The 14,190-nt window shown below is 48.8% G+C and overlaps 2 protein-coding genes across 2 annotated transcripts; both read right to left on the bottom strand.

Annotated features, from left to right (window-relative positions):
- Positions 1–2,415: 2,415 nt before the first annotated feature.
- Positions 2,416–7,746, bottom strand: LOC144121943 (uncharacterized). The gene is made up of 2 exons (XM_077655412.1): positions 7,429–7,746; positions 2,416–3,609 (listed from the first exon to the last, which is right to left on the bottom strand). The coding sequence occupies exons 1-2, from the start codon at positions 7,742–7,744 to the stop codon at positions 3,467–3,469; spliced, it is 459 nt and encodes a 152-aa protein (XP_077511538.1). The 5' UTR covers positions 7,745–7,746; the 3' UTR covers positions 2,416–3,466.
- Positions 7,747–8,129: 383 nt separating this feature from the next.
- On the bottom strand, positions 8,130–11,288 carry LOC144120203 (monocarboxylate transporter 11-like). Its single transcript, XM_077652619.1, has 4 exons — positions 11,060–11,288; positions 9,852–9,995; positions 8,248–8,547; positions 8,130–8,149 (listed from the first exon to the last, which is right to left on the bottom strand). Exons 1-4 carry the CDS (start codon positions 11,286–11,288, stop codon positions 8,130–8,132), a joined length of 693 nt encoding a protein of 230 aa, XP_077508745.1.
- Positions 11,289–14,190: the final 2,902 nt, after the last annotated feature.

Here is a 14,190-nt window from a genome sequence, read left to right as displayed (position 1 = left end):
CACTTCACCCAATTATATGTTTCGATCGAACCGGAGCGAGGGCGCGGCTACTATCTGGTGAAATGCTCGCGGAGTTGTCGTTGATATCAGCGCTTCCAAAAGGTATGGTACTGCCTTCCAACGGAGTGCATGTTCCTTCTGCACCGAATAATCCCTGAATGGCCCAGGCTTTTATTCGTGATGCATGGTGCAGTTGACTTCTGACAACGCTTGTCCTCCGTTCCTCTTTCTCGTCCACAATTTCGCGCTGTGCACACCGAAAAAGGCACGCGCTGCAGCATTCGTCTTTCTCGTCGGTCGTTTCTTTGTCGTTGTACATCTCTAGATATGCTAATGACTGGCTTGAAAGTCGTTTTGCGTGCATTCCTGCATGGTGCAGCTGTCAAATGTGGCGGTGCTATAGAGTTAGGCTAAAAGCACGTCTGGAGAGTCAATGACGCCCTAAAGCGATAAACCTCACTCGCCATCGATGGGACCAGACACTGGCCGCCTGCAACTCGAAACTGACACTACAGCAGTTGTACAAAGAGCGGTTCTTCCAGGGACGACCGAGCGTCAGCATTTCCGTTATCGTTCGTCTTTTCTTTGCTACGCGAGAATTCGGTTTTCAAACCACCTTATAGCCTCATCGTCATTCCACTAGCGCTCCTTTGCGCTCAGAAGACACGAACCGGACAAGAACGCAATGTTAGCAACCCGCAGTGTATTTATATACGTCCCCTTTTACCGCGTCAAGGTGAAACCTGAACGTTTGTTTTTCTCGGTTTCTCGGAAATTACAGGGTTATCCAAAAGATTGTCACATTTCTCTCGTTCAGCTTGCTAATTCTTTTGGTATAACTGCAGACGTTACACTAGAACAACCTAAAAAGTTCCGAACAGAAGGACGAAAAAACGCAACTTTATCCATTGAAATACACAGCAGACACTCGACTTCTGGGCCATGACGTCCAAACTTCGGTGTCTTCACTGGCACTCACCTCGAAAAGCGGGAATGCTGCTTCCGGCCACCTATAGCTAATGACGGTCAGTGGTTATTAAGTATTAAGACGAAAAAAAGATGCGCTCACCTAGATTGGTGCGGAAGAAATGCGAAAGCATTCTTCTTTCCCACACCAATCTAGTGAGAGGTTGATGGAGGGAAAGGGTACAAAAGGGGTCTCAAAGGCCTCTCGAGGGATGGAAGCGAAACCGCAGCGGGAGGAGTGTAAAGGCCTGTCATACTGGTCTGACGCACACGGTCTGCAGGTGAGGCAAATGGTGGTACGAATGAGAACGGGCGGATGGGATCAAGAAGTTTGTGGGTAGAGGATGGCCGCAGCTAGCTGGCACAAAACACGGTTAATTGGAGGCATATCGGAGAGGCCTTTACCTTGAAGGGGGCGTAGTCATGCTGATGATGATGAAGTGTGAGAGAGTGAAAGCAAGGTCTGCGTGTGAATTGCAAAGCGCAATCGAAGGTTTGCGCTTTTCCAGTGGAGTGTCAGCGACAGCGGAAAGCATTTGTGTTCTCGCATTCCCGTGGGCCCTAGCGGAAGAGCCACGAAACACATTGGGAGTGTAAAAAAACTGACAGCCAGCGCCTGCTTTAATATAGTCTGACAAACTCAAGAACTGAGCGGATTTTCCCGGTCAGAGGACGTTTTTCCAGCCAACGGCTTTGGCCGATTCTCATGGCCCTGCTAGCGTGACAATGCAGGAAGCGGCGCGACAGTGCAGGGAGGGGACTATCTCCCATGCATTGTCACGCTAGCAGGGTCATGAGACTCGGCCGACGCATTCAGCTGGAAGGGGGTCCTTTGACTGGGTAAAGCAACTTTCGCTGTTGAGTTGTATCTGGCTATAAAATACCACTGCATTCGTTGTGGTTGAAGTTGTTGAATAGGGCATCATGCCGACATCTTCTTCCTTTTAGCCTTAGTCAATAGTGGATGAAATTTTTCGGCTGCAGTGGGAGATATGGCACTGTACACCTTTTTCGTAAATTGGTAGCTTGTTCTCAATCAAAGCTAATTTCTCAGCTGTCAGGTACAGATATTGTCACATAAATGCACTTCAGGACAGTGTACTAAAGGCATCACGCCGCGCGGAATTTTACATGCGAGACTGCGCGCTCAGAATATCGCGTTTCGTGCGATGACAAAGGTACAGTGGTCAGCCTCGCGATTTTTTGTTTATTTCATGTGGCATAAGATAGAGCTGTCGATAAGCTGAGTAGGTCGTGGAGGCTGTTCTCTTCTATAGAAACCTGACCAGGCTCCAGCTCGTAGCGTTGTCCGTTAGCCACAAGGAAAGATGCTCCTCTCTTGTAGCCGCCAGTCCGATTTCCAGCAATAGTCTTGTTCTTGAGTTCTGCGTTCCTATGCATTTACACAAAAGGCGGAAAACATTTGTAAAGAAAAACAGTACTCTCGACAATAGACACGGAAATATGCTAACAATACTGATATTTAAAGAAACAAACGGGATCGAGTGAACGCTTCAATATGACTGCACGCTGTTACGAATAATCACGTAGCAGTGCGGGCAACGGCAGCGAGCCCCCGTGAGAGCCCCAGTCGTTCTCTTCATTGCGTGCATGACGTGGTAGCAACCTTTCATTGATGACAAGCATATACATCAGAAAACGTCGGCCTCACTAATTCAGAGGATATTTGATTAAACATTACCTTCCCGACATACGCTAACCCTCTTCTCTGAAGTGAAGGGCGGCTTGTTCATCTGGAGATCGCACCAAATGCCGGACGACTGCGGGTAGTGAAGAATTCTCTCTTCTGTGAGCAGCTTGCCTCCGACTTCGCCGAGCCATTATTGAGTCTTCGAAATCCTTCAGGTATGAGATGGCGCCTAGGACAAGCCATCTTCGACAGAATCACTGCGTGCCCCGTGGGAACAACTCCGTGTTCGGCTATCTGAAGAGAACTAACTCTAGGCGAGCACACCACAATTCTGATGCCAGCGCTATACTACAGGTGGTAGCACAAGCAAATGAAAAGGGCCGATTCCGCCGGATGGTACGCCGATTGTGACGGCACGTGCTCTGACGCCGCCGTTTTCTAGAGGTTTTGCTCCTCAGCTCGTAGACTCATACCTATCTGGACAGTGCTTGAGCTTTTTCTCGTCTGGCGGCTGGCAATTATTTGGTAGGCAGATGGTGCCACTTTCCCTTCCCGGAAATTTTAATGGTGGGGGTGGTTAGGCTTAACATTGCGACGAGCAGGGACCTAAAAACGGCCTACAGAGGACTGAAAGGGACCGAAACTTCACGAGAAAGCGATGCACTGTCCGATAGGGTTAGTTCAAACTCAGCAGGGCAAGAAAGGTAGGCTTGCAAACGCTGGATCCCGGGAAAACTTTGTCGAAGTGATGAGCTCATCCAGGACATATATCCGTTTTCCTCGATAGCGCCTTTTGCTCTCCGGTTCCTTTGAAAACATAAGTAAGCAGACGTGGAAGTCGTTCAGATACTATTCTCTGCACTTGTTGCAGCATGCGACGCTAATCTTCTCCATGCAAACGTAGGAGAGTAGAACAATTCCAGCCAGGAGATTTAACGCCGAGTAAATCCGGTAGAGATAATCGAAGGATCCTATGGTGTCACGGAAGAACCCTGGAAAAGAAATACAGAAAGACAAATCGTCAGTCGAGTTCTATCAAGTAGTCGGGCTCGCTGATACTAATTGGAAAATCACCCCTGCTCAAGCATATCTGTTCAGGTGATGGTCACTCAGAACGCGGTCCAACATACTGAGCATAGAATCATTCTTCCTTCTATGCTTTCTGCGAATTCAGGATATGGACACGCGATGACTTGAAGTTATCTGCTAAAGTGACAACCTGACCTCGATAAACCACATGCACAATGCATGAGTGTACAGCCGGGAATAACGCAGTGGTATGATAGCATGGAACTGGGTTCAGTATGTGGATTTCAAATCGAGGAAAAGTAAAATTATGAGTACTCTCTCCAGCACTTTACTTTGGAGTGAACCTGTCGATGAAGCGCAGTGGCCATGCATATCATAAAGAGGAACGCGGCCAATAAAATGCCCAATTTTGTCAAAGTTTTAGACTTCGCAATTAATTCCTCGTAACCCGCGGTTCTTCATCTATCTCGTGAAGGAGTATTATAGCTGGATAGGCTGTACAAATTTAGTAAACACCGAATTTTTGATGTGTTGTTGTGGAAAATTGCGAGGCAATGCCGTTCCTGGTGGTCCTGGCCCACAGTGGATCCCTCCGGTTTTTTAGAACAGAGCACCACCATCTTAGAGGTTCGCATAGCGAGTTTCGGAGATTTGCGCGTCAATTGCTGGAGCCGGCAACCGACAAGCAGAGTGAGTCGTTGGTGCCCTGTTTTGGCTTAGTTGAGCCCTTCTTGTTGCAAAGAAGACACCGCTCCCCTGTTGAGCGCCCCGCGAGCTTCCCCAACTTCCGGTCTAGCCGTGCAGGAGTCTTTGGCCCGTGTTCCGCGGTAAGCGTGTGGTTAGCGGGTGTCCTTCGGTGAATGATTCTCGCACAAACACACGCGCATTCCGTCCCTGCTTGTACAAGCGGGCGAGCTGGCGCCGCTGGGTGTTTTTGTGTATTTTAGTTTGAGAAGTGTCCGTGTTTCCGTGCCGGGACGAGAGCTCCGCCGCATTGAAGAAGGAGACCAGCAGGTGTCGATGAGATGCATTGATGAACTTAATTTGTTAAAGATAGATCCGAAGTATTGATTAAACTTATAAACTGAGACAAAATATATGAGATCACATAGAAAAACTGTCAGACATACACTGGGGCGCGCAACATCTTCGGAGCGGAGGTCCCGAGCAGCAGCCGGAAGGCAGCGGTTCTTCTCTCGAGACCCTTGGCGTTGAAAAACCCGCTCTTAAAGGGGCTCTGAATGGGGCTCTCATAAAGTTGGAGTATGGCTGGGATGTTAAAGCAGGCCGCTTCACGAATATTACCCAGCAAGAATTTTTTTAAAGCGCTCTGTAGAAGCTGAGTTATCTGCAGGCAAAATTTGAATATCAGCGACTTCGCGCCTTTCCCTCTCCTCTAGTCACTTTTTGCACGCTGGAAGGTCGGCGCTCCTCCGCCGGCCCGGCCTCCGGGGGCGCACCTTCTGGACCTCTCAACATGTATACGTAGATGCGAGCGACGGAGGATGGTGCGAGCAAGAAAAAGTCGCCGGGAAGGGCTCGCCAACTTTCGCGCGCGATTGTGGATCCTCTGCTGCGTGTAAAGTGTATTATTTGACTCATGTTTTCTTGACAACACAACGCAGGGATTCATCGAGTTGGTGTGCTTTCCTCGGAAGGTGTTTCAGAACCCCTTTAAATACACTTCACCAGCTTTCTGGCGAGCCTTCGTTGGACCAATCAAGAAAGCCGTTACCGGAACCAACCAGAGCCCATCCTTTCAAGACATGCCGACAGCAAACACACACTCACTCAAACTGAAATACACAAAAACAACCAGCGGCGCCAGCTCGCACCCTTGTACAAGCAGGGACAGAATGCGCGCGTGTATGTGCGAGAAGCATCCACCGAAGGACACCCACTAACCACACGCTTACCGCGGAACGTGGGCCAAAGACCCCTTCACGGCAAGACCGGAGGTGGGGAAAGCTCGCGGGGCGCTCAACAGGGGAGCTGGGTCTTCTTTGCAACAAGAAGGGCTGAACTAAACCGAAACAGATAGCACCAAGGAAGACTCTGCTCCCGGCTCAACTCTAAAACTCGCTATGCGACAATATCGCCATGAACAGGAAAGATCAAAGCTTCCGCTGTATGCATTGCATGACCAAACGCAGAAGCGTACACGGCGGAATAAATGAGCCAAAGGAAGCCAAACTTTAATGTTGATTTTCTCACTCTCACTTTTTTTCTCTGATTTTCATCTCTGATTCCTTTGGCATATCCTAAGGAATGACAGCAGATTCGTTCAGTTTGTTGCGCATCAATCCTGAGACGTTAGGTATACTGCAATAGACTCTTGTTTTTAAGAACGTTAGATCTTACTCATCGCGTTTCGGATTTCGTGGGGTCTGCTATCACCCTGAGATCACAGCGCCATCTGTGACAGCAACTAGAAAACAGCACATTTCGCTTTGAGACTTGCAGCGCCATCTGCAATAGCATTGCAGAAACTACCACCTGCCGCGTGCTGATGATGACGTCAAGGTCCAATATAGTGGACAGAGGTGGAACTATGTGAGTATGATGTCAGGGGACGAAATGGCGGCATAGTTTCGATTCCTCGAATCAAAGATCGCGGCCATTAAAATTGGTTGTTCCCGCTCATCCCTCTTTGTAATTTCAAGGCGTTAACAAATCTCCACGAGCTTCAGCTTGTTCTCAGTGCCCTGTATAAATGTCGGGGGATGAAATTTTTTCACAGTTCCATACAAATTGAGTTGAACGTATATAGGAACGCAAAAGGTCACAGCTGATGTCCTCGCAGCAAGGCAGATCTCCGCCCTTCACATAGATGAAACTCACATTGTCAGTGTTGCATTTTGAACAGAGTGCGCATGCAGCGTGACCACCTGAGTCAGGGCAACAGGATACGCTGCAGCACCCGTCCTCAATTCGGGCTGCTTGTGTATGTGCTTAGTCGCGCTTCTACACGTTTAAGATGAACCCGTAACCACTTCTTTTGAAGCAAATGCTTTACTACTCCCGCTCTCTTTACAACTACACCCTCGTACAGTGATAGCCTGGGGTTAAGAACTTGACCACGTGACAGCTTTGACACCACTCAGCCGCCGCCGCTGCCGCCGAAACCGAGCGCTCGCCTCTGTTTCTATAGGCCGTCGGCGTTCATTGTGTTCATTGGCGTTGGCGTTGACAATGTTCTAGACACCAATGGCCGTGAGGAAAAGAAGGGCGCATAACTGGCTCCCTGAGTCAGTGGACGCCTCAAAGTTACGTGGCGGTGGTGAGAGATGTGGGCTTAATGGGTTAGCGCTGACAACGTTGTGGCACACTGCAGCAGTAGGCCGCAGCGCTTATTGGGTGACCAACCTCTCGCGATCAACCATTAACTGCCACCTGCCAGGGTGGCAGGGTGGACACGCTGCCTATCCAGTGTACGGAACGCACTCAACGTTACAGACGCCATGCCACGTATACTTGGCCGATGCACCACAATTTTCGCTCTCGAACCAGGTTCAGCAATAGTTGAACCGAAGCTCATTTTTTTTCTTTCTCGACAACTCCAAAAGTCGGGCAGCTTTCGACCTCTTAAAAGCACCTAAACCTCTAACTATTCTAGTTTTTCTCAACATTTGACACCTTGAACTGAGTTAGGCATCCGTTTTGAATTCCTCTAGAAAGATAAGTTCCCTTCTCGCGTAATTTTTCGCTTCCTCTTTCGATATCTAGCGCTCCTGTTTTTGGCTGCCCGGTGCTCGCGACCCGAAAGAAAATGGATGTGGCACCTGTTATAACTGGGTTCACCAAAAGCAGGGGCACGGTGCACGTTCCAGTCAGTCCCCACGTTGCGGCGAACATTTTCACTCCGAAGTAATCGCCGATGAGCACGGGCTTCATGGCCAGCAAGAAGCCGGTGGGTAGGCTCGCAGCGACGACGATTGAGGCCACGGCCGGGTGCGACGTGAAGAACGTGAGCGCCGCCAAGCACGCGGAGAGCGTCGCCAGACTGAATGCGACAGCCGCGCCTCGCGCAACTCTGAAGAGATCGCAAAGCAAGGGCAGCACGAGGCGCCCCAGCAGTCCACCGATGGCGTCGTACATGATAAGTGACTCAGACACGACGCGAGTTAGGCCCTTATCCATAGCGTACGCGACAAAAGTTGCCCTAACTGCGAAGGTAGTGTAGTCGAGCACGACGTAGGTTGCAAGCAAAACGTAGAACGCACGAGCTCTGAAAAGGGTCCGGAGGCTGCAAGGTGAAGACGTGGTGGAGTTCTCTGGAGAGCACCCCAAAGCCGACGCCTCTGGAAGCTGGGATGAGATTTCGTCCGTGGGCACAAGGTTTGGCGGGTCATTTTCCAAATTCTGCCTTGAATGCAGGCTAGAACCACCGCCGTTTTTCGGAGCCGCTTGTTGACTGCGAGTTGAGCACTGAGGGTTCCCGCGAAGCTCAACTTCAATACTCGTTGATGTGGTGTACGTGGTTTCAGGTCCTTGAGTGCACACCTGAAAAGCAGTACCCACAGAGCAGATCGTAATTTGCGCTTCGTGAGTTTCTCGGGATTCCGTGTATTTCGGCTGAGGTCCTCCGGCGAGGAGCCTGCTGTTGATGTTCACAGCCCCTGACCTCGGGAAGAACAGCCTGCGGAAGCAGTCGCACCCAGCAGCCTCCGGGGTCTTGAGCAAGAGAGCTAGTGGGCTGATGTTCGTGACTGCAGCGCCGAGAATGATGAACGTTCTTTTCAGGCCGAATCGGTCGACGAGAAAGGCCAGCGTGACCGGGCCCACGAGACCGGCAGCTGACCAGCCCACGTACTTGAGGCCGCTCATGGTTCCGCGGTATCGGCGGAAGTGTGTCAGTGTGCACACGGAGAAGCTGATGAGCACAGTACCCGCTCCGGATCCTGCGTGATTAAGAGAAACATAAAAACAGCTCCATTTCTTGGACTATTTATTTAAGAGCGAGATAGTTATTCTTTTGCGCGTTTTTGCATGTTTACACTCGATGTAACTTTTTAAAGAGTAGTAAATAATTACTACCGCGCAGTAGTTAGCATCGGCTGCATGTACTGCCGGTTAAAACCTTTTTTTTCATTATAAAAGCAAAGTATCTCAAAGTTGGTACTATGTCCGGTGCTGCTGTTATTCTAACGAGGTACATATCTACCAGCGCGTAGCCGGCATATATCTTTGCGCGTCGCTTTCGACACCCAGTAACAGCAGGATACTTTTTCAAGCTCCTCCTTGAAAAACCCACATTCTTGATGGCGATTATTGACGCACCTACTAATTCCATCTCTTGTTTTGAGTATTTCGGATATACATAAACACACACACACACACACACACACACACACACACACACACACACACACACACACACACACACACACACACGCACGCACGCACGCACGCACGCACGCACGCACACACACACACACACACACACACACACACACACACACACACACACACACACACACACACACACACACACACACATCAGCACAGCGAAAATTTCTTTTCAGTTGTCCCTTAAGCTGCGCACCATTTGCAACTGCTTCCCAGAGATGTTAGATTATTAGCATGGAATGTAAGGGGAATGTTTTACTTCTGCCATAATCCGAATTTTGTTGCAAGGGCATGCACTGTGTGAGCTGGAATCACGCTGAACGAAGTTGAAATTTGCTTTATTAGAATGGATGAGTCGCTGGAATAATTGGAAGGCGCGGCGACAAATCCTGTTCGCGCTAGGCCACTGGGGTCCTAACATCATGCTGGGAAAAGCCTGGAGATTGCAAGCCGAGACATCTGCAAACTGCGTCAAGGAAAGAAACACTCTTTTCTTCGAACTTACTTGCAGCACACTTCAAGAGAAAATAAAGGCATTTTGTTATTCGCAGATTGTTCGTTCTTTACATGTCGTGCTTTCTTGCTTTTTTGCTTTCCTTTTACTTTCTTTTGCAGCTATTTTGCAGTCTTGATATTTGTCAGTAGCGCGTACCTCTTTATTTGTCTTCTTAATTTTGATCGTCTGCGTAGCAATTTTCTCTAATTTGAGTTATGAAGTAACTCGCGCAACACGGAGCTCTGCTAACGTTTGTAGCACGGTTAGAATTTGCATTGATGACGAGCCTAGAATTAGTTCGTGTAAAGCAAAAACTAAATGACATGAGTGCTTGAGAGGAAAACATTGTGAAGTTTTTACCATGAACGACGCCCAAAGTGACGGTGATCCAGAAGATGTTGGGTGCGAATCCGGACGCGACTAGTCCAAGCCATGCCAGCACGCTGCCGATGAGGGCGACACCGTAGACAGGCATCCACTTTTGGACCACGTGAGCAGCTAGTCCTAGAAAACGTGGTGTCACAGCAAAAGTTGGGAACCAGAATATTTGGTTCCGAACTGTGCCTTCGAAGCAGTACGATATTGTTTCCTCTTTTAAAAAAAAAAAGTGCTAAGGAATGTTACCGGGTACTTGAGCGAGCACTTTTAGAAATTACATGGAAGTAAGGAGTTGTAAATAAGAAGAAAAACTGTAAAGAGCGCCGTGACTGTTTCATGGCACTGGTTTCCACTTCTGCGTGGTTCCTTCCGCAATTATTTTTCCCTCGGATGCTTAGCTGTAACGTTTGCGCACCGTTCCTTTATATGTTTTCTTTGAAAATGGGGCGCGGCGCACAAGAAAGCACGCGAGCCTCCGTATTTCGAATTGCCGCGGACACTTCCTGACGACAAAAACTTCTACGTCTTTCTCGGTAACTTTAGTTTGAAGGGCTGGCGCTCTAAACGAAAACCGGGGGAACGCAGCGGTGCCTTGTCACCGGAAGCGGCAGCGGAAGCCAATCTGAGAAATGTGGCTGACGACGCAGGCTCCTCAGCCACGCGAGCAGCCAGGGAGATCATGCGCACTGCCCAGCTCATTGTTCCCATCCCGGTTTCCTGCAATATGCATAACTCATTTTTAAGAGTGGAAATAAATTTCCGACAAAAAATTTTTGGCCCTAAACTAGAGTTTCTGAGATTGGGAATAAAACAAAAGGAACATAAGTGTTTTGCCTCGTTTGCGCCAGTATCTAGTTTGCTAATAATGTGCTCGAGAAACCTGACCTACCAGCTGACCGACCATGTATCCTGAGAGCCTGTGGACGCCACTGCGAATACAGAGCTGCGCAGTGCAGCATGGAGCTGACAGCCTGCATGACGTCGCTGGATATTTCAAGAATGTCAAGACTAATTGTCTTCTTCCTGCTTAATTACTGCGTCCCTGTCTGAACTCGCGTCTTTTTCGAGAGTCCGATTTCGCTCACTTTTTCTTGAGCTCAGTTTGGTTCAGGTTCGTTTATATGTTCTGTTTAAAGGAGGGTTGCATGCTGGAGGAGCGGCAGTCGCAAAAAAAGCACCCGCATACGAACCCACTAGCCTGCTGGCGATTGCCATGGCCGTCAGGGGCCATAGGGCCGTCTCGTGGTCGACCCCGTAGGCTTCTCTGAGGCGCACGTAGAAGAAGGCAGAGTTCGCGATGACCGTCGTGGCCAGAAATGACGTCAATGCCACCACCACGCCGAGGCCCCAGAAACGGTCTATATCCTCATGTTTCCGTGTGCGGGTCTCCTTCGATGGCTGTGGAGCAGATGCCGGCATCTGTCTGCAATGGGAACGAACGTGGTTCTTTAAAGAAAATCCAATTTCGCAACCGACTCGACAGCAACACCTTCAGCAACCGACTTGCGTTGGTGACATCGTTTGTGCACTTGGCATACCTACGTGCTATCTTCGGATGCTGTAGATTGCTACTCGCAGTCTGACGGCAAAGTCACCGCCTGTACATACCTCGTGTCCTTGGACCGGCGATGAATAGACACAGCGGCTAAGCTCTATGTATGCCTCGCCGGCTTGCAGTCTTAACTTACAAGAAGGTGCCCTTATAGTTGCACATAAGCCAAGCGTCCGTAATTTGGAACATCCCTTGACAGGAGCAGCTGTGCACGTTAAGGTGCTTTCGACGCTGACACTTTATGAGCAGGTGACACGTTAGGAACTGCCATTGTACTGCTTTATTCGAATCTATCGCTTTTTCTAATTCAATTCCAGCCGCACGTGAGTGTTTTAACTGGAAATGGAAGGTACAGCAGACGTCACACCCAATGTGGAAACCTTAATCGTGACAGGAGGGAAGTGATAAATGTTGTAATGAAAGAAAGGTTCCGAGTTGATTTACTACCACTCGGGGTTCTTTCACGTGCACTGTCGTCGCAAAGCAGATTGACTATTCTGCATTTCGCCCTAACTGAAATGCTGCTCCCTGGGACGGTATTCGACCCCCCGCGACCTCGTGCTCGTGATTGTCATTGCGGAACCATGGCGGAACCATGTTGCTCACAGGTGGCCACCGCCAGCCTAGCGAGTAGTACTGGAAAAACGTTTTCCCGGTGCGAAATGCAAAACAACTGTACCGACCCTTCAAGCCACTCATAACGTGGGTCCGGTTTAGACAAATACTTTCGAGTGCCCTGCTCAGCTGAATGACATCCTCGTTGGGCAGTGAGTCAAATAAAACAGTAGCGTTACATATACGAGCGTTCAATGCACAATGGTGTACTCACACAGCAGGAGGGACAACGTCTGCACCGTCTCGATTGAACGCCGGAAAGCGTGTGGGATGAAACCAGCTTTCGCGTCTATACCTTCTCGCTTGAGTGAACTCGCAGCAGCACGCTTCGAGCTGCTGGATGCGGCCAGATGGCGGTGCCAGGGCGGTCGTTGTCGCCGCTGGCTTAATTCTCGCTGTTTGTGAAGTATGATGTGCCAGTTACAGCGGCTGCTTTCTCCGCGTCAAACGGTGCCCTGATGGTTGCAGCTCGGCGCAACACAAAACTGCCGCGCACCAAGGCTATTTCTTTTAATGCAGCCCAGACGCGTTGGAAGATCATGCGGTCACCAATTGATGAGGCCAAGTTTCGGTGATGGTATGGCACTGGCCCGTTGCAGCTTTGGATACGGTTAAAAACTGCAGTTCTTCTGTGCTTCTGCAGTGTAAAGAATTGATAGTGAAAGCGGATCTTGCCGTCTCTCTCCACCGAATCAGCGCGCAGTCCAGGACGCACATCGATCAGAACTCACACGCAGGCAAAAGGAAAATTTTCAGCAGCTCCAACTCCTCGGCTTGCCACGAGAAACAGTAGTAAGTGCGAATTTTTCGCTTAGGTGATGCAGCGAAGGCTATCCCACATAGAAACCCAGGTTCATGTGCAGGCATAAAAAGGCTTTCGTTAGATCTTGATGTCGCTCGCAGATAGCGGTCTCCAATGCAGTGTCTTGATCCTCGAAGACGCCCTTGAGGGAAAGCGGGCCTCCTCCTCGTTTGCCGAAAGCGCCCACCGCAGGAAGAGCTGGTTACACGGCACACTTTGCGCCAAGACTCGTGCCGCAGGTTCAGCATGCAACACGCTTAGGGCAGTGTTTCTTATTTACCAGATCCTCTTCCGGTCGCGGGAACTGCATTCATCAAGTGAGCATTTCCAGTGCAGATTAAATGCTCTTGTATAACTACTCTGGTCCTCGCCGATTTTGCCTGGTTTCGACGACATCCTAAGCCTCGTTTGAATGTATATATTAATGCCAAATGAATGGAGGAGGTCAGAGGAAAGGAAGGGAAACGTTTTTTCTTTTCGGGCTAAATCTGATTGCACCTTTCCCTTGTCGAGTCACTGGATTAAAAATCACTTCGAATGCTTAGAAAAAATAAAAAAATTTGCAGTTTGTTTCATTTTAGTACTTATACAAAAGAATTACAGGTACCGAAAAAAGCCTTAGCTGGAATTCACTCGAGAGCAACGAAAGAAATTGAAAGTTCTGCATGACAGTTTTCATTTATGGTCGAATACAGGACCAGACCGGATTATGATTCTTGACGATGGGATCGTGTGAATAGAAACGGCAAAAATATAGTCAAAACTGACAAGTTTAAAACGACATTCGTGCCGAGAAACATTTCGTACTGGAACCGAATACCTTTGAATAGTGTACTGAAGAAACAATGTTTATTCTCTATTATTTCCAAACAAGGTGATTTTCCGATATTTATTGAAGGTTTATTTCAGTACCTAAGGTCATTTGATGCACATTTCTCTCTGAATCATTGCTATTTTCTTACAGTTTGATGTTAATGTCGATGCCTAGTATTTTACTGAAGAGAAAGTGTCTCACAGGTTGAAACGTTCTGGCTATGCGTCGATGTTAACATCCCATATTTATTTTTCTGTTTTAGCGATGAATATGTTAAGAAAAAATCTAGAGCGGCCTTGAATGAGGCGGGAGAAGGAGACTGGAATTCTCGGTTAAGATGGCCCTCACCAAATTGCAGTTCGAGGTAACTCGCGGAACCCTTGTATGCAGCAACCGCCCGGTGAACATGATACAATACAATACAATGTTTATTCGGCATCTCAGGGATGTTTGGAGCACGAGAAAAAAGCCAGAGGAAGGCTTGACTAAGCCCGTACCCCAATACATGGCAAGCAGTGTGCAGCTATACATGCTGCAA

The sequence above is a fragment of the Amblyomma americanum genome, chromosome 2, assembly GCF_052857255.1.
Source record: "Amblyomma americanum isolate KBUSLIRL-KWMA chromosome 2, ASM5285725v1, whole genome shotgun sequence".
Taxonomy (NCBI): domain Eukaryota; kingdom Metazoa; phylum Arthropoda; class Arachnida; order Ixodida; family Ixodidae; genus Amblyomma; species Amblyomma americanum.
Note: the sequence above shows the minus strand (reverse complement) of the source record. Positions and strands in the feature narration are given on the sequence as shown.

Coding starts and splice junctions, on each gene's coding strand:
- LOC144120203 (XM_077652619.1), bottom strand. CDS start 11,288: ATGCCGGCATCTGCTCCACAGCCATCGAAGGAGACCCGCACACGGAAA. Junction 9,996..11,059: donor AATCGCCAGCAGGCTAGTGG/GTTCGTATGCGG, acceptor CACGTTTTCTAG/GACTAGCTGCTCACGTGGTC. Junction 8,548..9,851: donor CACTTTGGGCGTCGTTCATG/GTAAAAACTTCA, acceptor TTAATCACGCAG/GATCCGGAGCGGGTACTGTG.
- LOC144121943 (XM_077655412.1), bottom strand. CDS start 7,744: ATGTACGACGCCATCGGTGGACTGCTGGGGCGCCTCGTGCTGCCCTTG. Junction 3,610..7,428: donor GGTGAACCCAGTTATAACAG/GTGCCACATCCA, acceptor TTTCTTTTCCAG/GGTTCTTCCGTGACACCATA.